The sequence below is a fragment of the Sarcophilus harrisii genome, chromosome 4 (assembly GCF_902635505.1).
Source record: "Sarcophilus harrisii chromosome 4, mSarHar1.11, whole genome shotgun sequence".
NCBI lineage: Eukaryota > Metazoa > Chordata > Mammalia > Dasyuromorphia > Dasyuridae > Sarcophilus > Sarcophilus harrisii.
The window spans coordinates 455,151,172-455,177,414 of NC_045429.1; the positions used below are offsets into that span (position 1 = coordinate 455,151,172).

The following is a 26,243-nucleotide window of genomic DNA, read 5'->3' on the forward strand; positions in this document are numbered from 1 at the left end:
ACAGCTCCAATCTAGTTCAACTTGTGTTTCATTAGACAGTCATACCCATCACAAAGTAGACATTATTTATACACTCTGCAGTGCTAGCTACATCCACATGTGGCACCGGAACGGAGATTTTCCATGGCGGGCCACTCGTGCTATCAATGGATTCCCCCATCCAGCCTTCCTACCCTAAGGAACGAAGTCACCAAAATGTCTAATTTTGAACATTAACTGTTTCTTAAGTGCTAAGACTCCCAAATCTCTCTCCTTTCCTCTACTGAGACTAATATACTGGTCCCCAAACCTAATGAAATTATTTATGGAGAATTATGAAAGAAGATGTAGCCTGTCAGCACATGCTGTAAAGTCATCAAAAAGGTAGCTGAACGAAATTCAGGAAGGGAATAATCATTATTAGGGAAGGGGGACTGAACTCATTTGCGTTTCCAGGAACAAGAGCAACAGAACCATATCAGACTAGGTCCATCACCCCTTTAAGTCTAAGTCCAAGAAGCAGCCTTCAGTTCACTGGGAAGTTCAGACGCAAATTTCTCCTATTGCACAAGATTCAGAACATGTCTTTCTACGGGCCAGAGATCCCATCCTGCCTTGAAAAGACCAGGACCAAGGCAAAACGCTGAATGTGAATGTTTGCGAACCTGGCCTAAAGTTTGCTTTAGAACAGCAGAAGAGTTTTCAGGGCTGGGAGGGTTTGGTGGGACGGAGACCATTGGCTGAATGTGGTAATTCTGGAGCACGTTTTCTCACTGAGACGTGAGCGTACAAACCGCCACGGCCCTCACTCGTCAATGGCGGACGCCAAACCCCACAAATCCCACATCCCAAAGCGCCAGAAGTAGAACTAGTCCTGCTCTATGCTTGAGTACGTTAAATTGGCATTTTTATTTTTTTTCTAAAGTGTGCTTTTTTTCCTCCATTTGAGCTGTTGTTTCAGCATCAGGCCAGAATCCCCACCTCCCACTTTTGAAAAAACAAAACCCTCCAAGTAGGTGTGAATCACCCGCTGTTGCTTTGTAACAAATGTCAACAAAGGAAAAAAAAAAAGTTGAAATGTCTTCAGAGTCAAAACCTGTACAAAAAAAATTAAAATACAACCTGAAACAGTTCAAGTTCAGAATGCTAGTCAAGTCCATTCCCTGCCAGAACGCCGCCACCAAAGGGCTCTGGGCCAACTGCCGAGTGGGGAGAAGCAGGAGGGCCGGGGCACAGCAGCAGATGCTCCCGATGGGCGCCCCCAGCCCCGCTCCCCCCAAGGACAGAGTCCCTGGGAATCGGAAGCTTGGCCCGGGGAGTGGGCAGCAGCGGCCCTACGCTAGCCAAAGGAGGTCTGAGAGTTGGCGGCGGCAGGTGCCAGCGGGTGGGATGTCACCTGAGGCAGCCTCTGCCACCAGCACCACACTGGGCAGACGCACAGCACCGTTCTGGGGGCTCGGGGCCCTCCCCAGGCTCAGCCAGTTCTTTCCAGCTGGAGAGGAACATGAACTAGGCTTAGGAGGCAAGAAACCCGTGGGTTTGGTAAACACAGCCCAGAGCACATCCCCCCACCGCCTGAATCAGGGCTGCCAGCCAGGAGGAGGCAGCAGGACCCGGCATGCTGACGCTGGCTGGAGAGGTCCCGGGCAGAGGACGCGTGTCTGTGGGAAGGAAGGACGGGTGGTCTCCCCGGAAGGGCCCCCTTCCGCGGGCCCTTGTCTTGGGAGGAGGAGCACGGGGGCCAAAGTTTCCTCTGACCCACCACCAGTCTGGCAGAATGTCAGCAGTGGAGAGAAAAGAATACAGGCTAGGAGGCAGGAGAGTCCTTTGTAGGTGGAGAGTGGGAGGAGTGGGGGAGCGGGGCAGTGTCTGATGCTAGTCGGTGGCATCCTGGAGCCCCCGAGTCTCGGGGGGACGAGTGGAAGTGAGAGTGAGTGAGCTAGAACCGTACCAGGTGGGAGAGGGGAGTCAGAGGAGGGAAACGTGGGCTCCTGGTGGGCAGCTCCAGAACCCACTGAGACAAAAAGGAGGAGTGTGGCCCCTGCTCCACCCCCTTCCTGCCCAGTGAGCGCTGGCTGCCCCGGCCTGCCCTAGTGGCGGCTGGAGACCAGACCTTTCACTTTGGACATCTTCTTGGTGGGCTGCCGCTGCTCGGCATGCGGGGGGCATTCCCGCTCTGCCAGCTGCTGCTCGATCTCCTGGGCTGAGGAAGACGCTGTCGCCTTGAGGGTCTTCTTGATGTTCGTAACCTGGGGGAGACATGAGATGACCGTGCTCTGTGAGGGTCTGGCCTTGTTAAGATCCAGAGACCCCCCCCATCCCGAGCCCTGCCTGGGCAGCCAGTGGCAAGTCCTGGAAGACGCTGGGAACCAAGTCAGGGAACCAAAAGACGGGTCCGGCTCCTTCCTAGCCGACAAGGCGGCAGGAGGGAAGGGGAAGCCCAGGGGCCAGATGACAAGGGTGGCTCACATGTGGGCCGCTGGACACTCGGGAGACCACCTCAAGGAGCATCTGAGGGGCGCAGCCCCCGGTGAGCGGCCCCGTGACAACCCCCAGGGGCACTGCCCCTGCCACCCGGGCCATTACGGCGGCTCCCTTCCTCCATTAGCCCTGGGCGAGGCAGCTGCCTCTGAGCTGCTGAGAGGCCACTCAAGTTGTGGACAAGCTGGAGAATGCTCCTAGGCTGTGTGTTCTCAATACTAAGGATGTCCAGGAGTCTGACAAATGCTGGCTAAATGGAGCTGCCTCCTTGGCATGGGCAGCAGCCCACTGGGCCTTCCTCCGAACAGGGGCCCAAGGACTCCCAGAGCCGACTCCTGGACGAGAGCCGAGAGCAGGCCCTTTGTTTGGGCCCTTTCCTCCAGCCAGGGGCCTGCCTGGGATGCTTGCCCTGTTTCGGCCCTCCAGGACTCAGCCAGGCTGACAGAGCCACGGCGCTCTCCCAGAGATCCCTTTCTGAAAGCCTCAGAGGTGAATCTCACCAAAAGCCCTTTCAGTCCCCCAGCAGTTGCCATATCCCTCTTATTGTGGGTCTCCTGATCCAGAGGAGCCACACGGGCCTCCCCCCCCCCCCACTAGCTCTGACCCAGAAGCAAATTCTTCCGTGATTCTATCATTTGGTTCTGGATGATCAACTCGGCCACTCAAAGGATCCCAGCAGGTCAGTGGGCCCAACTCCGGCTCACCCACCGCAAAGCTGCTGAAACTATGGGCTGTGCCCCACAGGGGGTCGTGGAACGATATGGGGGTCACAAAACTGGGATGTATGATCGGTGAACATCGGATCTGTACACCCATGTATCAGGCCAAAGGGGATTGCAAGTGGGGAAGCTGAAGAGGCCCTGAGGCAGGACAAGCCAGCCCTAAACGCAGATTCCCCACAGGCCTCCCAATGCCTCAGGACGGGCGCCCCCAGAGCCTTATTCCATGCACCCAACTCTGCATCTCTGAAGCTTTCCTCTACCCCTCCTGGTCCTGCTGGACACGTAGACCAGGGGAGTCACTCCCCCCACAACATCCCATGGCACGGTTTCCAGGCCTTTCCCTATCCCCAACATGGGCCCCCAGAGCTGAGCCCCAGGGGGGCAGGGCTCGGCCCGGACCCATCACTTCCTTCAGCCTGGGGCAGTGGGCAGCCCCACGCAGCCCACCTGAACCTGAACCCCCGGATTAAGCCCCAATGCCGCCTCCACCTGCACTCTGGTCAAAAAAAGTCAACTGTGACGGCAGCGTCATCGATCCTCAGACTCGGCCCAACGGATCCAGACGGCTGAGAAATGTCACTGCCGCTGGGGAAGCCCATGTCTGGGCCAGTTTTCTCCTGATAAAAAGTGGAAGCAATCTCTCTTCTCCACATGTCACATACACCCTGGGGCTTGGCGAGACTCGAGGACAGGAGGGGGCCCGGAAGGTTTCAAGAGCTGCCATGTGGAAGGCAGAAGGCACAGGAGAGAGGGGGAGATTTGGAGCCAGAGGCTAAGGATTCAAATCCTGCGCTGCCCCCTCCCCCCTCTTCAGTTCTTTATTCTCCTAAAGCCCCACTTCTCTCAGGTCATCCCACTGCACCTGAAGGTCCCGAGACCAGGGACCTGCCCCAGAGGAGAGCCCTGAACCCCCACTTAGCTTTTGAGTTTTGGATGGAACAGCCTAGAATCAGACCCCCACAGATCTTTCCAATTCTGCCTCTCCTTTCCCTGCTAAAGCCCCTCCACTCCAGACAGCCAACTCTGCTAGACACTGTGTGCTTGTGGACACCACTCCCCCCCGAATCGCCTGGGCTGCTTTCCCCCTCCCCGCCGCCAGAGCACTGTGGTACAGCCCCCCAAGTACTTGCTCATTAGGGCCCCGAGGCCAGGGAGCAGGTGGACCTTTCTGCTCCCCCCCGAGCTCCAAATGGGCTCAGCCACCGCAATGGCCTCCCTCACGTCGTCCTGGGAGCCAAAAGCCAGGGGGCGGAATAAGAATCAAACCTGCCTAGTTTGCAGTATCTCTGTATGGGGCTGGGCAGGGGAGCCCGACCAGGAAAATCTCCAAGATTTCCCAAGCGCCCTGGGCCGGGTCCTTGGGCTTCTGAGCCGCCTTCCACCTCCCCTCTCCCTCCTCCTGCCCCAGGCACAAAGTGGGGTATCCTCAAGGGCCAAGGTCTCTGAAAGAGGAAAGTCCGCTATTTACCCCCTCCCCAAAGAACAGGGAACTCCCCAGAAACACCTGCTGCGACCGCTGGTCTAAGCGGTTTAAAGCGGCTCAAAGTGGTTCACGCAGCCCTGGTGACAGACTTGGGCGGGGACAAAGTTTATCTTCACACAAGCTGGTTAAAAAAAAGGTGTAAAGTAAATGACAGTAACTGTCAACGAGATCAGGAAGCTGTGAGGATGCTCGAGCTTTTCACATGGCAGGTGCTGCTGCTACGTGGCTGCTACTCCACTGGGCACATCTGGGCCCCCTGCAGCTCCCTCCACGGGAAGCTCCTCACCTCTGCACCCACAGTCCCTGGTCCCCACCTCTACAATGAGGTGACTCCGAAAGGTCTGGTCTCTCCAGAATGGGATCCCAACGTCAGAGGCCTTGGCCCACCTTGGTGCCTTTGAGCTAACACCCACCACAAAGGCCTGCTGGCCCCTGGGTCCCCCATCTCAAGGCCTTCTGACCCTCTAGTCCCCCTACCTCAAGGCCTGCTGGCCCCCGGATGCCCCACTTCAAGGCCTGCTGGTCCCCTAGTCTCACCTCAAGGCCTGCAGGCTCCCAGATCCCCTACCTCAAGGCCTGCTGGTCCCCTAGTCTCACCTCAAGGCCTGCAGGCCCCCAGATCCCCCACCTCAAGGCTGCTGGCCCTCAGATTCCCTACCTCAAGGCCTGCTGGCCCCCGAGTCCCCCACCTCAAGGCCTGCTGGCCCCTTAGTTCCCCTACCTCAAGGCCTGCTGGCCCCAGAGTCCCCCACCTCAAGGCCCGCTAGCCCCTTAGTTCCCCTACCTCAAGGCCTACTGGCTCTGGGTCCCCCACTTTGAGGGCTGCTGCTGCCAGACCACATGCAGGGCTCACATCTCCCTCCCTGACCTTTCCCCTTGCTTGTCCAAGTCTTTTCCTTACATGAGTCTGAATTTCTGCATTCTTGGGAACGAATAGCATGAGCATCTTCACTGGGGTCTGGCAGGGGCCGTCGCTGAGACTTGTGCCCTCCAGGGACATCCCCCAATGCCCCTCCCCCAGGGACCCAGTGAGAAGTAGAGCCGGACTCCAGAAGCAGAGCTCCTCCCCGGAGGCCCCCAGCCCCAGCCCGCCTACCTCGGCCTCCACCTGCTGCTGAGTCCGGCTGAAGTTCTCCTTATACTGGTTGGCTCTCAGCACCTGCTGCTCGATGCCTAAAAGCACGGCTTCACAGCCATCACACCTGCAGAGGGAACGGCGGCCTGGTCAGCTGGAGGCCCGAGGGGCTGGGGGAGATGGGAGTGGAGCCCTCCGGAGAATCATGGGGGGGACCCTCCCCCCCCCCACCAAGGCTCTTTTCTCAAGGATGATCTCAGTGTAAGAGGCTTAAAATGGGCTCAAAGAATAATTCCCCATCAGACCCCGAGGGCGCAGCGAGCCCATTTCATTTCTCCCTGAGCAGCAGTAGAGGCTCCTCCCAGTCCAAGCAGGCTCTGGCCTCTGGGCAATGGCATCTTGGGCCACTTTCCCCTTTCCAAATCAGTGCTGAGCAGTAATCTGGCCAGACCCCCACGGGGTGGGGGGGGGGGGGGGGGCGGCACCTTGTCGGCGTTAAATGCTTTAATTGCTGAGCCGCCCATCACACCCATGGACGCTCCAAATAGGTCTCTGGGGTCATGTGTGTGATGCACATGGGAAAACAAAAGCTCCACGTACATCTGTGTGCATCCAGGGGACCCCCGCACCCACACGTCACTTATAGATTTCCTGACAGCTGCCTTTTTATGGCCGGAGCTGGCTGGTACCCCTCAAATTCAGATTTAAGCAGGCTCCAAAAGAGCGGGCAGTTCACTCCCTGTGCCCGAGGGCGGCCACCCTGGGTCTATGTGGGGGCATCCTGGCTCAGCAACCAGACACCCGAGCACCCGAGCCTTTGTCTCCCTGCCCCGGAGAGCCCGGTTTCAAGCTCATCAACCAGGGCCAATCAGGGTCTATCAAATCCCCATTTTCCCACTGAAATGTCCCTGGGCCCACACCCAGCGGCCCTAGAACTGGCCCCACCATTTCCAGGGCCATAAAGCAAGGCAGAGGTCCGAGGGGGTCCACAGGCCCAGCCCGCCCCAGCTGTCTATCCCGAGGCACCAGAGGCTAAGGGCCTTGGGCTAGAGCACACTGAGCTCCTCAGCACTCAGGCCCAGGGCCAAAGCGGATGGGCCAGGAGCCCCAAATCCCCAGAGGCCGGAGGACCAGGGGCCAAGGTGGAGAGACCCCAACCCTGTCAGTGGCTGCAGCCGTCTGGAGGTCTGCGCCCGCCCCAGGCACCCCCCTGTCTCACCACTCCTGCAAGGTCTTGACGAGGGTGTTGATGTCCTTCTTCTGAATGTCTCGGCCGATGCAGAAATCCACCTCGAGAAGCTGGTTGCGCTGGTCCAGCTTGCCCTGGATGATGTCTGTGTAAACGGCCTCAATGATGAGATCTTCCAGCTCCCGAAGGTTCCGCATCTCGAGGTCCTTCAGCAGCACCGAGTAGGGGATACACTGCCAACAAAGCCGCCGGTCAGGGCTGGAGCATCAGCCCCAGGGGCTTCCTGGCCACGTGGCCTTGGGCAGCCACCTCACCCCGCTTGCCCCAGTTTTCTCATTTGGACGATGAGCAGGAGGTCACAGCAAAACCTCTCCACCGTCTCTGCCAAGAAAACCCACCAAGGGCCAAAGCCCACTGAAAAACAACTAACGGCACAGGGGAGAGACAGGGGTGGGGGAGAGACAGGGGTGAGGCAGAGACAGGGGTGGGGCAGAGACAGGGGTGGGGCAGAGACAGGGGTGGGGCAGACATAGGTAGAGCAGACACAGGTGTGGAGCAGAGAGATGGGGCAGAGACAGGGGTGGGAGAGACAGGGGTGGGGCAGACACAGGTGTGGGGCAGAGACAGGTGAGGCAGAGACAGGTGGGGCAGAGACACAGGTGTGGGACAATAGAGGCATCGGGGAGGCTGAGTGGCTCTGCTGAAAGCTCAGGAGAGGAGAGGAAAGGCTAACAGTCAGCTACTCTGGGAGCACAGGGGCTGGGACAGGTCGCTCTGCCGGCAAGAGGCAGAAAAGGGAGGGATGGAGGGAGAGGGAGAAAGGGGATGAAGGAAGGAAGGAGGGAAGCAGGGAGGGAAGAAAGAGAGAGGGAGGGAGGGAGGGAAGGAGGGACTCGTGCAGAGCAACTGCAACAGGAAGCGCACCCCTCAACACTGGGTCTGGCCTGAATGGGCCCAGGGGCTGCCCTGGCTGCAGCGGTCAGCGAGCCAGCTCAGAGCTTCTCGCAGGTGACCCTGACCACTCTCTTCATTTCTCAGAGAGCGCACCCGCCCGTACCTTCATCCTTGCTGCCAGGCTCACGATGGTCAGGTGCTTCAGCTTGTTCTTCTGGGCGGGGGTGAGCTCCGGCAGGCTGTCCTTGTTGGCTGCTCGGCCCCCCCAGTCCCGAAACAAGAGAAAGCACAAAAGTGAGACGACCCTTTGGGGGACAGGTCCCCCAGGCCCCCAACCAAAGTTTCAACAAAACCACTCCAAGGATTCTGTGTCTGTACACGGGATCCATTCTGGCTATTTTTAATTTCTTCTTAAAAACACCGTTAATGACAAACCTAACCAACCAGTAAGAATCCAAACAAGATCTACACTAAGACTTTTGCAGCAAGAGGAGGATGTACTACACTGGGGATGGAGCCAGAAAGGCCTGGCTCACGGCCCACGGCTGACCCCCCGGCTGTGGGCCCCTCGGCGGGTCATGGGCCCCTTGGTGCCTATGGCCAAGCTCTCAGACTGAAGTCAGTGATGGACGAGTTGCCGACCTGCTCTGACAAAGGGCGCTCCCCGTGCTACAAAGGGAGGCCGGCACCCCCCGTGCCCCCCCCCCCCCCCAATTGCACACAAACAGCCCCTTCTAACACAAATAAGGGCAACAACCACCCGCTGGCCACTCTCCTGCCCTCAGCCCCTCGCCTGCCCCGACCCTCCTGTGACAGGGAGAGACCAGCTGGACCTCCTGGGGCCCGCAGGCTGTTTCCAGGGGGCTCATGGAGGGCTTCATGCCCTGTCTTTGGGCCTCTCGGGCACCGCCTCGGCCCTGGCTCTGCTCTGCAATCAGCAATGCCACAAATTTCCCCTCGCTCCGAGTTTCAGAAACTCCACACTGTGCACACAGGGTCTCCTCTGAGCGCGACCTCCTCTCTGGGTCTCCCTAGTGCCCCCCACGGGGCCAGTCACAGAACGGGTGCTCCATAAATGCCTGGTGACTGGTACTCACCATGTCTCTCTGGGAGAGGAAATGAGAACACCCCATCCCCCTACTGGGAAGCTGAGGCGGGTGCGGGTGGGTGGCCGAGAAGCCCCTCCCCCCTCTGGGACCCCCACCCCCCTCAGGGCCTGCTCTGTGGGACTCACCTAGATAGTCCGGGTACGTTCCGTAGGCAAACAGGCTCAGCAGCTGAAAATAAGCAGCATTAGCACCTTCTGCGAGCTGCGGAAGAAGAGAGTGCGTGGAAGAGCAAAGCTGCGGCCGGTGGCCTCCCAGCAGGCCTGCGGGCTTCCGACTTCAGCGGGCAGTTTGTGGGGGAGGAAGCCCCTGTTTAAGTAGCCTGGACCCCCTGCCGTCGGCCCACAGGGCTCCCCACAGGAGGAGAGCACAGCTTTCCCCAAGCCGTTAGCTCGCTGGGCTGCTCAGGACCCTTTCCTAGGACCTCTTCCCTTGGGGCTCTGTGGCAGCGAAGCTTCAGTGCCCTGGGCCCCGCTTGTCCCTCCCTGCCCCCAGAGGGGGCCATGGGCACCTGGCATCACATGCCAAGGGGGCGGTCCCAGCTCCAGGACCATAGAGGCTCCCAGCTGAGGGATGTGTGGGACGCGTGTCCCCCTCCCCGAGCCACGAGGACGGCTTCTCCGCAGGGCGCCCCACTCGGAAGGTGGCCCAGCCTTTTGTGGGAGACAGCGGGCCCAACATCATGCCCTGGCCAGCAGGGGGCCCTTCATTTCCCCAGTTCTATCCTGAGACTCACAGGCTGCCAGGAAAACCCTACGTTTTGCCCTCTTTCCGAAATTCTGAGTGTCCCACTTGAAACCACAGTGGAGGGAGGGGCCTGGCTGGCAGGCCCGGGGCCAGAGGCCTTGGAACCTAAGGATGCTCCCCGAGGGCCGGAGCATCCCCCAGAGGTAGGGTCTATTCCTGCTCCTTCCCGCCGCTCCCCTCTGCGGGGCCAAACCGCCCCACCCAAGCACCATCGCCGGCAGTGACTCCTCCTAAACCCACCAGGAGCCAGGGGAAGAGCCAGGCGGGGCTGGAAGACCCCTAACAACGTCCTAGCTTGGCCACAACCACTTCCTGAGGGGGAGGGGGCGCTGGATTGGATGAGGCAGCAGATGTGAAACTATCCTGGAGTTACACGGCCCCTGGTGGGCCTGGACACTGCTAGAGCTGGGGGGCAGGGACAAGCCCCAGGCCCTGAGCAGGACTGCTGGTGCGGGGTGGGGCAGACCCCCGGCACGGGGAACAGGCACCTGACTGGGGCTCCCTGAGCAGGAAGAGCTGAATGCGCCTCCAGAGCACTTCTCCCTTCCCCATGGGTCAGCTCCTGCTGGGGGATGCGTGGGAATGCGTCCTGCGGGGGGCACAGGCATGAGCTGTGGTGAGGGCGCAGGGAGGGCTGGGCCAGGGGTCTGGGCCGGGGGCACGGCAGCCTCACACTTTCAGAGCCCGCCCCAACAGCCTCAGCTGCTTTGCAGAAGGACCAAAACCCCAGGACCCAGAGGCCACGGGGCCCCAGACCTTCACGAACTGGCCCACCCTCACCATTTGCCAGTTGTTTTTCTGCCCTGTGCTGATTTTCCTGACCAAAAGGGCCTGACAAGGGTTTCCCCAAAGTTGGGTTTGAGGGGCTGTTCCCCCAGACCTCCCCCGGGTCCCCTGGGGGAGTGTTGGCCCCGGGGGCCACAGGAGGGGGGGGGTTTCCGGGCCACTCCGCCGGGAAGCCCACACCTTTAGACCCGGGGCCTCCCAACCTGGCTGTGAGACAAAGGGCGGAAGGGGCCCGGTTAGTAAAGCCCAATTACATTTTGCCGGTTTTCTACACCTGGAAATTGGGGCAGAGGGCGAGGGGGCCCCCTGCCCAGCACAGGGGCCGGCTAAGCATTCGCCCGGGTGGCCCCCGGGGGGGCGTGGGGGCCACTGGGGAATTTGGGTGTTTTTTAAAAACCCCGGAAGTTGGAAGGGTTTTTGGGAATTTGGGCCCGGGCCGAGGGAGGGGGGGTTTTTTGGGCTTGGGTAAATGGGGGGTTAGGTGGGGGTTGGGTGGTTCTGAAGGGGGAAATGGGGGGGGGGGGGGGGTGGTTTGGGGGTGGCCCCTTTGGGCCGGGGGTGGGTAGGGGGAGGTGCCCCCGGGCAGGGTCCGGGGACGGCCCCGGGACGGGAAAGGGGTTGTGGGGGCCCGGAGGGGGGGTGTTCCCTGAGGGCCCACCGGGGGCCGGGGGGGGGGTGTTTGGGGGGGGGCCAAAAGGGGGGGAGAGGGAAGGGGAGGGGGGGGGGGGGGGGGGGGGGGGGGGGGAGGGGGGGAAGGGGGGGCGGGGGGGAAAGGGGGGGAGAAAGGGGGAAGGGGAAGGGGGGAGGGAGGAAAAGGGGGGAGGGGGAAAGGGAGGGGGGGAGGAAGGAGGGAAGGAGGGAGAGGGGGAAGAAAGGGAGGGAAGAGGGAAGGGGGAAATGAAGGGGGTAGAGGGAGGGAGGGAGGAGAAGGAGGGAAGGGAGAGAATGAGGAGGAGAGAAAAGGGGAAAAGGGGAAGGGGAAGGAGGGAAAGAAGGAGAAAGGGACGGAGTAAGGGGTGGGGAAGGGGGAAGGAGGGGAGGAAGGGGGGAGAAAGGGGAGGGGGGAAGGAGGGGGGGAGGTTTTCAGGGCCAGGTTTGCCTTCCTCCCCCTCACTCCCCAGGGGTTTGGGGAGGGCGCCGGGGGGGGCGGGGCGGGCCAACCCCCGAGAGCGCCCCCCGCCCCCTCCAGCCCCGGGCCCTCCAGCTCCCTCCCCGCGGCCCATCGCACGCATCCAGCCAAGGCCCCGCCCCTGCCGCAGCCCGTGGTCCGCTCCCGGGCCCCCGCGGTTCAGGCGGCCACCGCCAGGGGAGCCACCTCGCCTGCCGGGCCGGCTCCCCCTGAGGTCCCCTCGGAAACACCAGCCGGAGTTTCCCGGCAGGGGCACGCGCAGGGCATGGCAGACCCCGGGAGGTCCAAGAGGGTCTCCCGGGCGCCACGGTGCAGACTCCGGACCCGGCCTTCCGCGGGTGTGGCCCCGCCCCGCCCAGACAAAAGCCTTCCCCGGGATGTGGATGGAGAAGGTGTCCCGCAGGTGCTGCCCTGTGCCAGTGTCCCCGGCGCGGACCCTGCCGGCACATGTCCCCGCCCCGCAGATGTCCCTCCTCCGCCCGTGGGCTCCCTCCTCCCCCCGCAGATGTCCCTCCTCCGCCCGTGGGCTCCCTCCTCCCCTTGCAGATGTCCCTCCTCCGCCCGTGGGCTCCCTCCTCCCCCCCCAGATGTCCCTCCTCCGCCGTGGCCCCCCTCCCCCTGCCTCCCCTTGGGTCCCTCCCTCCCTTAATGCCCTCCTCCGCCCTTCCTCCCCAATTCCTCCTCCCCTGTCCCCTCCCCCGACCTCCCCCTTTCCCCCTCCGCCTTTCCTTTCCCCCTGCGTTCCCCTCCCCTGTGGCCCCCTCCTCCCTTGAGGGTTCCTCCCCCGAATTCCCTCCTCCTGGGGGCCCCCCCCGGGCCCTCCTCCGCCGGGCCCTCCCTCCCCTCAGAGCCTCCGCCCCTGGTCCCTCCTCCCCTTTGGGAGATTCCCCCCCGCCCTGGGCCCCTCCCCCCCGCAAGCCCTGGGGCCCCCCCCCCTGTCCCTCCGCCGGGGGGCTCTCCCTTAAATTTCCTTCCCGGGGGCCCCAGATTTCCTTCCCCCGGCCCCTCAGATTTCCCTGACCCAATTTTCTGCTTCCTGGATCCCACCGGGTCCCCAATGCTCCCACAGGCAGGGTCCGACCCCACCCTTCCGACTGCCCGGGACGGCCCCCGGCTTGACCCCTCGAAGGCCCCCGGAGGGGGATTCACCCCCAGCCCACCCCCGAGGACTGAGGAGGGCCCTTTCTGGGCCAGGAAGGGGCCAAACCGGAATGAGGCTGCCGCCCCGAGCCCTGGGTTTAAGCCAGAATCAGTCCAAAAGTCAGGAGTTTGCTGGGTCCCGGGCGGACCAAAAGGCCTCCCGAAGTTCGTTCTAGAAGTTTCTTGGAAAACCGCGATAAGGCCATTAGGGAAATGAGGCCCCAGAGGATTCCCCAAAAACTTAAGCAAGGGTGCAAGGGCCCCTGGGGAAACCCGGGGCCCAGGGGGAAAACCTTAAAAAATAACCAAAATTTTCCCCCCGGGGGGAAGGGTCTGGGGGAAGGGATAGGGGGAAAAAAGAAAGAAAAAAAAGGTTTTGGGGGAAGGGGGAAAGGGAAGGAAAAAAGAGTTTGGGTTTAGGGGGAGAAAGAGAAAAGGGGAAGGGAAGGGAAAGAAATGGGGGGGGGAAAAGTGGGGGGAAAAGAAGAAAAAGGGAAGGGGAGAAAGAAGGGAGGAAAGGAAAGGGGGAGAAAGGGGAAAAGAGAATAAAGGGGGGAAAAAGAGGAGAAATAGAGAGAGGAGGGGGAAAAAGCAAGGAGGAAAAAGGGGGAGGGGGGAAAAGGGGGAGGGGAAAAGAAAAGGGGAAAGGTGGAGAAAAGGAGAAAGGGGAGAAAAGCAAGGAGAAAAGAAGGGGGGAAAGAAAGGAGGGGGAAAAGGGGAATGAGAATGGAAAGGGGGAAGAGGGAAAAGAAAGGGGGGAGAAAAGGGGAGAAAGAGGGGAGGGAAAGGGAAAGGAGGGGAGAAAGGGGAATAAGAAAATGAGAAAGGGGGAAAGAAGATGGAGAAATAGAGAGAAAGGGGGGAGAAAAAGCAAGGGAGAGAAAAGAGGGGGAGGGGAAAGGAAATGGAGGGGGAGAAAGGGGAATAAGAAAATGAGAAAGGGGGAAAGAAGATGGAGAAATAGAGAGAAAGGGGGGAGAAAAAGCAAGGGAGAGAAAAGAGGGGGAGGGGAAAGGAAATGGAGGAGGGAGAGAATGAGAAAAAAAAGAAAAAGGAGGAGGAAGAGAAAAGAGAAAGAGGGAGGGAGAAGCAGAGGGATGGATAGGATGGGGAAAGATCAGAGCCTGCTTTCGATAGTACGGGAGGCCCACGCGGTTGGATGTTTACAAATGAGTCCACGCGAGTCCGCCCTCTCCGCGTTCCAACTTGGGGAGAGAAGTCAGCGGGACATCATGGGACTCGTAGTTCCCGGGCCTCTCGGCAGGGGGACTACGAGGACTCCAAGGCGCACGGCATCCTGGGACTTGTAGTTTCCACGCTCAATTCTTCGAGCCGAGCCTCGAGGTTACCTGCTGAAGAAACCGCTCTTATTGGCCCTCACCCGCAGCCGGCCCGCAGCGCGAGCGGGAAAGATTGACCCAAAAAGGCTCCCGTCTCAGGCCGGGTGGGGATGATGACGACCGAGAGACGGTCCTCCGGAGGGATGGCTCCTCCTTCGCCCGCTGAAGCCGCTCCTTTTCCTATTGGTAGGATAAGATGCCCATCTACAGAGAGGGGGCAGCCCCTGGCCGGATAGAGTCTTCCCATTGGTCAAAGGGGCGGAGGGCGGGCCGGAGGGGGGAGGGGGGCGGGGACCGCTGCCGCCTCAGTCGCTGCCGCCTCTTCAGCCGAGAATCCCGCTCCGGCCCCGGCCCCGGCCCCGGCCCTGGCCCCGGCCCCGGCTCCGGCTCCTCTCTCGCTGCCGCCTCCGCCACCGTCGTCGCTGCCGCCCCCGGCGCTGCCCGCTGCAGGTGACTAGCTCCGGGGCAGCGCCGCCCGGAGCCGCCGGCGCCGCGTCATGTCCACCGAGGACGAGCGGGCCAGGGAGATCCTGAGGGGCTTCAAGCTGTATCCGCCCGCGGGGGTCGGGGCCGGGGGCCGCGCTGGGGGGCCGTGGCTGCGCGCCGCGCCGTCCCTGCCGGGAGACGGGGCCGGAAAACGGGGCTCCCCCCGAGAGCCGGGTGTTGGGGGAGGGAGGGAGGGGGGAAACTGCCCCCGAGGCTTCCGCGGCACGAGCGAGTGCCCCCAGGCGGCCCGGGTCTGGCGAAGCGGGGCCTCCACGCTCCCCGGGAGCAGTGGGGGGGCGCCCTGGCGCCGCCCCCTCCCCCAGTCCTGGCGCCGCCGCCCCAAGTTTGTTTCCCTTTAAACGCTGCTCGGGCTCCCCGCGGGGGCTCCTGCCCCTGCCCGCCTGGGGGGGGGGGGGCCCACTCGGAGCCGCCCGGTCTCACTGTGTCTGGGTCTCCCTGGCTCGGGCTCCTGGCAGTTCTCCCCGGTGCCGGTGCCCCCCGCCCGGGTGCCGGTGCCCCCGCCCGGGTGACGGTGCCCCCCGCCCGGGTGACGGTGCCCCCCGCCCGGGTACCAGTGCCCCTGCCCGGGTGACGGTGCCCCCCGCCCGGGTGCGGGCCAAGTCCGAAAGCTGCTTTCTCCCCTGGGGGGGCAGGGCTTTGTGGGGTGGGAGGGGGCTGTGGCACTGGGGGCTGGGCTTCGGCTTCACCCCTTCCGGCCTCTGCTTTTCTCGGCATTGCCCCAAAACCAGGGCCTTGCTGCCAAGGGCCAGGAGGGTGAGGGGGACAGGGTGGCCGGGATCCCAGTCTCCCGGATGTCTCGGGCCTGGTCACCTGCCGGCTGCCAGCTTGGCACCGACCCTCCTGGGCATGCCCCGGCTGGGGGAGCCCGTAGCTTTGGTCGGAGCCGCTCTGCGGCCAGAGCCAGGGGGTCATGGGTGGTCGTGAGCAGGGCAGCTTCTGCCCTTGAGAAGGGGAGGAACAGGGAGCTGGGACCCAGAGGTGGGGCCGGTAGGGGGGCCGAACCCGTGGCCGCCTCTAGGTAAGAGCCTGACCCAAGGGGGGTCCGGTCCGGAGCAGGCAGGGCGGCAGCGGGCGCACCTTGTAGCTGTGCCTGGTCTGTGGGGCCAAACCCGGCAAGTTGCTCTAGGTAAAGATGAAATAGGTGTCGGTGTGGTTAACCCGGTGGTACCACCGCCTCAAGCCCCCCGTACGCTTTCCTGAGAGACCTGCTATGACAGCCCCTTAGGCTCGGAGCACAGTGATGTAGAGTTTCCACCCCCTTGGCTTCATGAGCCTTTCCTCTCTTGGATCTTCTCCTGCCCCCTTTATTCTTCCTTCCTAAGTTTTCTTTGCAAGATCACCATCTTTCTCCCGCTTCTGTGTGAGTCCCTCTGGGCTTGGACCTGGGTCCTTTTTTGCTTTTCTCCCCCTTGTGATTTTATCAGCTCCCATGGGTTCAATTATCATCTCTTTGCTGATGACTCCCTGATCTATAGATCTGGTTCTAATCTCTTTGCTGAATTTAAACCCAGCGTTACCAAACACGTGTTAGGATGTTCAAAATGGAACTGATTCTTAACCCATTTCCCCCCCCAAACTTTCCTAAAGTTTTGACGGGTACCAATATCCTTCTAGTCACTCAGATTTCGTCTTGTAGTTAGTCGTTTAGAAAAAAAAAGTTTATGTCTTTTGTCTTTGTTTCTTATATTATCCCAGTTTTCCCCACTATCCCTTTTTGCTTTCGAGAAAGCCATCTCACATACCAAGTAGTATTTTTTAACAGACAAAGGGAAGGGGGGTGTGGAATCAACATAAGTGATGAATGTATTTTTTTAACATGTATAATGTGTAATACTTACGGCCTTCCCACCTCCACAAAGAAATGGGTTTGGAATTTCCTCTTCTATTTCTTTATTTATTTGATCTTGATTTGATTTGATACATTCACTTTCATTTTGTGTCTGTGTGGTTTTTTCTATATATGTAGTAATTATTGTGTATGTTTTCTTGGCTCTGCTGATCTCATTCTGTATCAGTTCATAAATCTTTCCATCATTCCATCATCCTTCCATCAAGTTCTTTCCATGCTTCTCTGCATTTCTTACACCAGAAGACTATTCCTTTACGTTCACGTACCACGCCTTGTTTAATCGTTCCTCAATCAATGGGTATGTACTTTGTTTCCAATTCTTTAATGTCACCAAAAGTGCGGCTCTGAATATTTTGGTGTGTATGGAGATTCTCTTATCAAGGATGTCCTGATCAAAGGATTTTAGGACAGAGTCATTCTGAGTTCTTTCTTATCCTCTCTGTATACAGTTAGTTGTTAAGTTGTGTAGATTCTACTTTCACAACATCTATCCCATCAGTCTTACTTTGGGCAGCTTCCATCTTAAATCTTATCACCTTTAACCTGTACTGTTGGCCTTCTGATTGGCAGTCTTGCTTACAACGTCCCCTCTAAAGTTCGTCTTTCACAGAGTTGACAGTTTGATATTCTGAAACCATACTTAACCTAGGTCATTCTTGCCTCTAGGACAATTCAAAACCCTTCCGTGGCATTAAAGCACTCTCCAATATGAAGACCAGCTACTTTGACAGTCCTGCTTCTCAATACTCTTCTTTGCCCAGTCTTTCCTTCCACTCAGGCTGGTCTTCCTTGGTAAGGACATTGTACCTTCTGCTTCCATTAAGACTCTCACTGGTGCCCAAAGGGTTTGCTCCCCTCTCTGTGCCACTTAAAAAAGACCAGATTAGGGTCTACTTCCTGGACGTGGCCCTTCTTGGATTTTTCCCAATTGGTCCTCTCCTAAAATGATGATGTCTTTATTTCATAGTGACTTTACCCTGTATGTGTTACACCCCCTCCTCAGGAGATTATAAACTACTTGAAAAAATAAACTCTTTACTCCATAGGATCCGTATACAGTAGTTGCTTGATTAATAAAAAATTAAGCAATTTTAGTAATTAATCAAATTATAAGATAATTATTTTAAATTTAATTATTTTGCTATGTCCTCTAAGCATGGTGTCTTTGACCAGATAACCTTCCACTTAGGATGCCCTTTTTTTAAAAGTAGGCATTCAATAAATATTTGTTGCTTAATTTGTTGTTGTTCAGTTGTCAGTGGTGCCCAATTCTTTGTCACCCCATTTGGGGTTTTCTTGGCAAAGATACTAACTAGAGTAGTTTGGCTTTTCTTTCTCTAGTTTGTTTTATAAATGAGAAAATTGAAGGTAAATGGTGTAAAGTGACTTGCTCAGAGTCACACGGCTGGTGAAGGTCGGAGGCCTGATTTGAATTCAGGAAAAAAATGAGTCTTTCTGATGCTAGACATGGCTGGGCCACCAAATTGCTTATTGTTTAATGATACTTACAAAATAATTTTTTTAAACTGCCTTTAAGATTAATGTCTAGACTTTCTTGGTCCAGAAAAGGATAACTTAAAGAAACTTTCCATTCCTTTCTGAGGTATAGCTTTAAATGTCTTCAGTCCAGTTAGTTTTGGAATGCACCTGTCCACTTAAGTGTAGAAGGCATTTGGGAAATACAGAAACTCAGTATTTAGGAAGTTTTCATGAGTTTAAGTTGGATTGTCAAAAAATAATTGCACATACTTTGTAAGGAGTAGTGAAAGGGAGGGCTCTAGAAAGAGAAGGGTCCCCAAGGAAGCTGTGAGCGCCCCCGAGCAAAGGCTCAGCCCCAGAGAGCTCCTCGCTCAGGGACGCTCTGGAGCAGACGGTATCTGAAGGTGCTTCCAGCACCAAATTGCTGGGATTCTGTTAAGTGAAGCTTCTTGGGTTAAATAAGTAATGTTGGCTCCATCAAGATCATGAGGCGGGGGGCACGTGGCTTAGGCAAGCGTGCATAGAGAAGCTGGGATGAGGCAGAGAAGGGACCACAGCTTCTGGGGAGGGGGGACTGGATGACATATGAAGAGTAGGATGCGGCAGTCACCACTGCCTGTGCCCAACCCTGAAAATCTGGCATGGCCAAGCCGCGGATTTCCACTTTTCATTCAAATAATGCTTTGAAAAATCAGTGTTTGTTCCCTCGTTCCCCTTTGCCCAGACTTAAAACTTCTGAGCCTTCCTCCCTTCCTCGAGCTTCCTTCTGCTCAGTCACTCCCAACTCCTGTGGGCTCTCACCTTGCCATCTCTCCTGATCCTTCTCCTCCATGGAGCTTGGAGGATTGGGCCTGGCGTTCAAAAGCCATGTCGGGTAAGTCACTTAACCTTGTCCGGCTCCCTTTCCTTGTCTGTTACACAGTAATAGTGATGAGAGCGCCGTTTCACAAGTTTATGGGAGGATCAAATGAGAGAATGTCAAGTGTTCAGTAAGCCTTTAAGGCCGTATACATCTGAGCTGTTAATATTCTCCTTTCTATTCCATTTCTGTCCAAGCCCCAGTCACCTCCAGTTACCTGGAGTGGGTGATAACTTCCTCCATTTCTTAGGCCCTGCAGACAGTTCTTCTGAAACAGCTCTGGTACTAAAGCACACTCCCACTTAAAAGCACTCTATGGCTCCCCATTGCCAATTGATTACAGTTTGGTCTACTCAGTGTCACAGTCAAAACTATTTGCACTAATCTTAACTTGGCTTTCTAGTCTTCTCCCCTTTTTCTCCTTCTTTGTTCCTCACTCTGGATTGCTCTTGTTACCCACTTTTGATTCCATTTCCTGGAATGCCCTTCCCACCATCTCCTCTGTTTACAATGATGATGTTCTTTAGGGTTCAGCCCAAATGATACCTTGCCCATGAAGACTTCCAGAATTTCATTCCTCCCTCCATCTCTGAATCCTATAGCACTTTTATGGCTCTTAGCACATTGAAAGTTTTATACAGGGCTATGTGTGGATATGCATATATTTACATAGATATGAAGACAAAGAACTAAGTCTTATCTTTTTCCCCCACTACATAATTAACATTAATAAATGGGGTTCAATTTTGCATCTGCAGGCCTGACTCTCAGCCTTCTGACAAGCTTAGCACCCCAACAGCAGATTGATTCTAGGTCCCCCAGTTGTAAACAGGAATCCCGAAGGAGGAAGGACTTTCAGAAGCCATGCAGTGACTTTACTGGAACATGAATCCCTTCTGACTTTCCTTACAAATGTTCTGGCATCTAGCCTCTACTCAAACATCCCTGAAAGAAAATTCCTGTTTTCTAAGGCTGCCCATTCCATTTTCAGATTGTTCTACTCATGAGAATCTCTTACTTGCAGCTGAAATCTAGATCAACCGCACAGTGGAGTGAATACAATTCTGAACGTGGGTTGAGAGGAACACCTATGTTCATATCCTTCCTCGGGCACTTGTTGGTTCTGGGACCCTGGGCAAGGTCTGTCTGCTGTTTGAGGTCCAGTGTCATCTTCCCATCAAACGAGTGGCTTGGACTCAGTGGCCTCTGAGAGCCCTTATAGCATTAAATATGTGATCCTCTGAACTTGAACCATTAGTTCCCGTCTTGTTCTCTGGAAGTGCACAATGTCAGTCTGGTCAATTCTTCTCTGTGAGAGTTCTTTTATTTCCTTCTCTGTCCCAAAACTTTTTTTTTTTCTCATTTTCTGGACTAACCGTTCTTAGCTTTTAAAAAAAACATTTGTCATATGAAATGCTTTCTTGACTCTTCAAAATTCTGATCTCCACCTCTGGATACACAATATTTAATGACTATGGAAGAAAAAAGAAATAGCATCACAAAATCAATGATGATTAATACTGTTGAATTAGAATGAACCAACTCTAACTTCTGTGATGTGGTGCACATTAGTAATCCCGATGATCCTTAATAATTTATAACACTTAAAACACACCAATTTATAATATTTAAAAATAGGTACTTTGAAAAACAAATAGAGCTAAATTTCTCTTTCCTTCTTTTCCTCCCTTCTTAAGCATGGGCTAAACTTGAATTGTGATATTCCTGAAAACTATTTTTACACATAATTCTTGTCTCCTGGTTATAAATAAATTGATTTTTTTCCCCCAGATGAAAGTCTAATTTTTCCACCTCCCACTTTCTCTTTACCCCTATTAAGAAAGTAAGAAAAAAATCACTGTTATCCACATATATAACCAGACGAAACAAATTTCCCTACTGACCATGTCTAAAAAAATATGTCTCTTGTACCCTTAGTCTAGTACTCCTTTGTCAGGAGATGATCACAGAGTTCTGATTGGTCATTTCACTGATCAGCATTCATACAATAATATTGTTATTGTATCCTTATTCCTCTTGGTTCTGATCATTTCACTCTATTTCAATAAAGATAATAATACTTGCCTCCCAAGGTTGTTGTGAGGATCAAATGAGACAGTATTTGTAAAGCATTTTTCTTTTCTTTTTTTCCTTTTGGAAACTGAGCAGTCTTTTTTATTGACCACAAGTTTGTCTCTAAAACAAAAGACTATCCTTTTAAACAGTATTTTTCCAGTGATTCTGTGTGAAAATAATGAATCTTGTAGCAGTTTCTCAAGAATTAAGGTAGAGTGTCATGCGAAGGGCATGTGTGACATCAGCTGTACTACATTACCAGTGAAGAATAGTGCACGAGAAGAAGCACTTGTGAAAGAATGGAAAAGGAAATGGATTGGCCACTCAGTGAGAGAGTATGGTATTATTGGCCAGCCTGTGAGCTTCATTGGTATCAATCACCTGTTAAGAAATCTACAGGAAGGACCCCAAAACCCCTCAGCTTTTTTTTGAAGGATACAATCATTACACAGGAGTAGAATCCTAGAATTTAAGACGTCATAGAGACTAAAACAAGTTGCTTAATACAATCCAAACATGAAAGAAATTCCCCATCCTGAATTACTTAACAAGTGGTCATCCAGCCTCTCATGGAAGACCTCACCATTTCTCAGGCAGTCCAATCCATTTTTAAATACCATTTTTCAAACCTATTCCATTACATTCTTTTACTACCATCAATTTAGCCATTCCCCAATTTTGGGTATCTCCTCAATTCCCACCACACACACACACACACACATACATATGCTGCTATAATTTTGGTACATATATCCCTTTTTTTCTTTCTTTGATCTCTTAGGGGTATAGATCTAGTAACAGTATTTCTGGGTCAGATGATATATGTAGCCGTTTACTAGCTTTGGGGGCATAGTTCCAAATTGCTTTCCAGAATAGCAGAACCAGTTAATAGCATTTGTCATTTTCCCTTTTTTCCTCCTTTGGCCAACTTTACCAATCTGATTAGTGTCTGTTGGAAACTGAGAGCTGTTCTAATTTTCATCTCTCTAATTATTAGTAATTTAGTGCATTTTTTTCCATATGTCTATAGCTAGCTTGGATTTCTTCCTCTTAATTCTACCTATTTATATCCCATGAGTATTTGTCAATTGGAGAATAGCTCTAAGTCTTAGACATTTATAGCACATCTTTAAAGTAAATCTTAGAAAAGCCCTTAGAGAAATTTGCCACTTAGATTTTTTTTGCTCATTTATCTACTTCCCTCCCCCAATAGTAGCTGTCTTGGTTTTGTTTATGCAAAATCTTTTAAATTTTATATAATTATCAAGCCAAATTTTATATCTTTCATAAACTTCATTTGATGTAATCTCCCTAAAAGTGACTATTTACCCCTTTGCTTCCTTTCTTTGAGAAGTGTGTGCTTTTACTTCTGAACTTACTAGTTCTTATGAAGGAGCTATCTCATTCACTACTTATTTTATCTTCAGCAGTGTCAGAACACCTAAAGTTTCTACATTAATATGCTTGGTGACTTCCTCTTAAATTTATTTCTTTCATGAGAAAAGCCTCAATGAAAAAAAAATAAGAATAGTGCTTACAATGCCAGGTTAAGCACTTTGCAATTAATATTTCATAAGAGGTTTGCAACTCTGTGAAGTGGGTGCTCTTATGATCCCCATTTTACAGTTGAGGAAACAAAGACAGTCAAGTTAAATGACTCGCCCAGGGGCATACGGCTAGTAAGTCTAGAATTGAACTCAGCTTTCTTACTCCCTGCCCAGTGTCTTGTGCACTCTTCAGGGTTTTCAGGAAGAAATAAAATTAATAATTTTCAAGAGAGGCACTAAGAGACAAGACTGGATTTTCTAACAAAATTCTGTGAGGGTTTCTCTAGCTCCTGGCATCTTTTTCATTGTATGTGTAGGTATCTGCTTTTTCCTCCTCCCATTCACTGCTGCCCTCCTCACTTTGACTTCTTCCCTCTCTCCCTTGTAATTTGGTTTCTAGCAGTCCCACAATGCCAAAAATACTCTCACAAAGACTATCAGGGAAGTCTTTTAAAGATGCTTTATTGTTTCTTAAACATTACTTGCATATTCCATAGATCCCTCCCTGCACTATGTAAGCGGAGTCAGGCACAACCTCCAGGCAGCCACCCCCGGGCCAGGCCTGGAAATGCAAGCATCGCTTCATCCTTCAGGGCAGCTTTCTTCAGAGCCAGGTCAGGGGGTCTTTGCTCAGTCCTTTTCCTCCTCCTTGACTCTCAGAGATAGTTTACCCCGCTTAGTTATTGTAATTATTGATATTTTCTTGATTCCCTCTTTTTCTTAACCCCTTTTAATTTCAACATTTCCCTTTTTTAATTATCTCCTAATCTTATATATAATGTGTGTGTGTGTGTGTGTGTGTGTGTGTGTTTGCTGTTAGATTAAACTTTTTGAGAGCAGGGACCATTTTATGTCTCTTTTTGTCTCCACTGTGTAACACAGTGTCTGCCGCATAGGGGATACTTCATGTTCATTAACTGTCTGATCTCTTTTGGGTAATATGATTCGTGATTTTCTCCCCAAGCTTTTTAGGATTCTCCCCTTTTTTCAGATACTTGAGAATTGACCCCTCGATATACTCAAAATTGTGTTATCTAGTGTGATATTCAAACTTTTTTAGGAGTCAGAGCCCACCCTCTGAAGGGTTTCTGCCACAGGCATGAGGTAATGAGGGGGCCCAAGGTTAGATGAGGAGGGGCAGGGACAGGTTTTCTAGGTCCCTGGGGGAGCTGCTGCTTTGGGTGCCTGGCTAGTGGTGAGGCAGTAACTTCCTTGAGTGGATCCCTCACTCAGAAGAGGATTTTGGGGGAGAAGGGCAGGGAAGGTTGTGGCAGAGTCAGGGCTTCCGAGTGGTCTGAAAACCCCTTTGCTGGAAGTTTGCAACCTCTTCCCACCCTTCCCACTATCCTCGAGGTCGTGTGATGTGCAGAAGAGGAGGCGTGTAGGGGGCCAGGCTTCCTTTGTCTACATATACCTGATCAAGTCCCCTTGAATCTTTGGTGTAGGACATCTGGCTACAGCAAGCCAAGGAAGCCCTGGGAGTCATGGTCCAGATATGTTGCCACTGTTCCTGTTGGGAAAAATTTGATTATAGACAGCTTCTCCATCTTCCCAGTTTGGTTCTCATCCTCGGTAGCAAAAGTATTGAGTCTGACCCATCTGTACCCCTACTCTCAGTGCCTCCCAGATGAAATGTAAGTGGGAAGGGGTTCACCAAAGAAATAAAAACTTATAGTAAAACATGATAACATTACATTTGAAAACTAAAGTCATTGGCAGCCTGTAGGAGTTGTCTGTAGGGATGAGTGGTCCCCAATTCTATTTATCTTCTCCCTCATTGCTTTATACAATTGCCAGTTTGGTCTGTGTCATTTCTCCTGCTCAGAAACTTTCAGTGACTCGCTGTTGCCTATAGGAGAAAATAAGTATTTTATAGACCTAGATGAAATTCTGTACTCTTGGTCATAGGATTGTTCATCATCCTTAGGGGAAAAACAAGGAGGGCTGGGTCCTTTCCCAAAACATTATTCCATTTATTCTCATGTGATTTTGGTCAGTGTGCTAGCTGTGAAAATTACTCGATGAGTAAGAAAATATAGTTTAAGATTGAGAGGGTGAATTGACCTTGGTTGGAGGTTAATTTATATCCAGTCTTCTGGGAAATGGGGTCAAATGCCTTTTCCTAAGATCCCATCTGAAGCCCAGAAAAAGCTTGGAGTAATTTTTGATGCTGTTTTTACCCCCAGTGTGGGATGCTTTTGTTTTGCTCTTATGAAAAAGACTTTGAATATTGCTAGAGCTATCTCGGAGTTTGATTAATTCAGTTGCAGAAAAGTGGAAAAAGCCTGTAATTTCAGGATCAGTAAAAAACATAATTATTGACTACAGCAAAGGGATTGAAGAAAATTATTTCAACATCTCTCCTGCTCAGGATCTGTTGTTTTTGCCAACCAGATGGTCAAGGAAACCTGTCCTTACCTGCTCTTTCCTTATGTACATCTCCTTTATAAGGAGATTACCTGCTTCCCTTTGCTTTAGAAGTCCCGGTGTAAGCAGCATGTGGGAAACAGGAATAAAATACCCAATATAGAATTCAAGCATTAGAAATTAAGTTAAAAGGAAATAATCAGAGAGAGCATTCCTCTTATGGAATGTGATTTCTTTGGTTAGAGAAAGGGAACATTTAAAAATTATATCTGTTGACAAAGCAGGAGGGCCTAAGGCTTCAGCATTCTAGAATTTAATATAATGAAAGCAGAGAACATTACCTGGACCCAAAGGTTTGGGTTTGCTTCTAAGCCATTGCTTTAAGAGATGAAGAAGCCCGAAGCCTTTCCTTGAAACGCATAGAGAGTAAATAAAACAGGTGTATTATCTTGCTGGGATGGAGTGAGCAGCCAGGAAGGGGCCACCAAGGATACTGTGGCCCACAGAGTCCTTGGAAAGTTATTGTCAAATGATGGAGGTTAAAGGGCAGACAGACTGAGGCTTAGACTGGCTCCAGAGGCCGAGGGGCAGGAAAGAGAGAGGGTCTCAGATTGGTTGTGGGCTTCCTACTCTGGCCTCCAGAGAGTCACTTCACTTCAGTCAGTTCAGATGCAGTAAATTCAGCCAACATTTTGTAAGTGCACACGGTGTGCAGGGGCCTAGTGGGCCGGGCTAGGCTCAGAGGCAGGGAGATGTGGCCGTGACCCTCCTTTCAAATATCCGGGCTTTGGTCCCTTAGCTCCTCAGGGATGCTAAGCTGCAGGGAAACAGCTGGTCTCCAGTGGATCGCCAGAGATCACAGGGTGGGGATAAAACCAGCATGAGCTGGTGGGGTGAGGAAGGGACCGGGCCAAGCCCTAAGGCTCCAGTGAGCTTCCTGCCTTCAGCAGACTTGGGCTTTGCAGGGGCTGAGGGGAATGGGAGAGTACGGAAGGGAGTGATGGCCCCAGAAAAGAAAGAGGGACAGTGTCGGAGTGGGGAGGGAGCACTTGCAGCTGGAGGGATGAGCTCATGCTGTTCATCCTTGGTGGTCTCAATTAACCGCAGGTCTGGGACCGGGGCTAGAGCTTGAGGAGTCCGGGCCGGCCCGTCAGACCTCGCAGCCCAGCTGGCTGTGTTGTCAGGGGGGTGGCTGGTCACCCAGATGCTTCAGCAGCTTCCTCCTCTCCCTGGAAGTGGCTGTGCAGGAAGTCCAGCCAGAGCTTGGATGCAGGAGGACCTAGTTCTAGCCTTCCTTTGGGGTTGGGGAAGCCTCCCTAGCATCGAGGTAACAACCCCACTTCTCTGGGGGAAGCCCATCCAGGCCTGGAGAAGGACACAAGTTCTGGCGACACAGAAGGGACTGAAATGTCCTTGTCCTTTACTTCACCGGCTCCCAAAGAGCTGACTCTGGGCAGGAATAGGGAGGAGGCGGCCTGCAGAGAGGCT

At 53.9% G+C, this 26,243-nt stretch overlaps 2 protein-coding genes across 2 annotated transcripts in view; one reads left to right on the plus strand and one right to left on the minus strand.

Moving 5' to 3' along the window:
• Window positions 1–869: 869 nt before the first annotated feature.
• On the minus strand, window positions 870–9,610 carry COPS7B (COP9 signalosome subunit 7B). Its single transcript, XM_031968763.1, has 6 exons — window positions 9,441–9,610; window positions 9,058–9,206; window positions 7,987–8,075; window positions 6,960–7,162; window positions 5,762–5,867; window positions 870–2,228 (listed from the first exon to the last, which is right to left on the minus strand). The coding sequence occupies exons 1-6, from the start codon at window positions 9,608–9,610 to the stop codon at window positions 2,070–2,072; spliced, it is 876 nt and encodes a 291-aa protein (XP_031824623.1). The 3' UTR covers window positions 870–2,069.
• Window positions 9,611–14,338: 4,728 nt separating this feature from the next.
• Window positions 14,339–26,243, plus strand: part of PDE6D (phosphodiesterase 6D) — a 54,040-nt gene continuing 42,135 nt past the window's right edge. Inside the window, exon 1 of the mRNA XM_031968148.1 lies at window positions 14,339–14,618. Within this exon, the coding sequence (XP_031824008.1) occupies window positions 14,569–14,618 (50 nt within the window). The 5' untranslated portion in view covers window positions 14,339–14,568. The remainder of the gene's footprint in view (window positions 14,619–26,243) is intronic.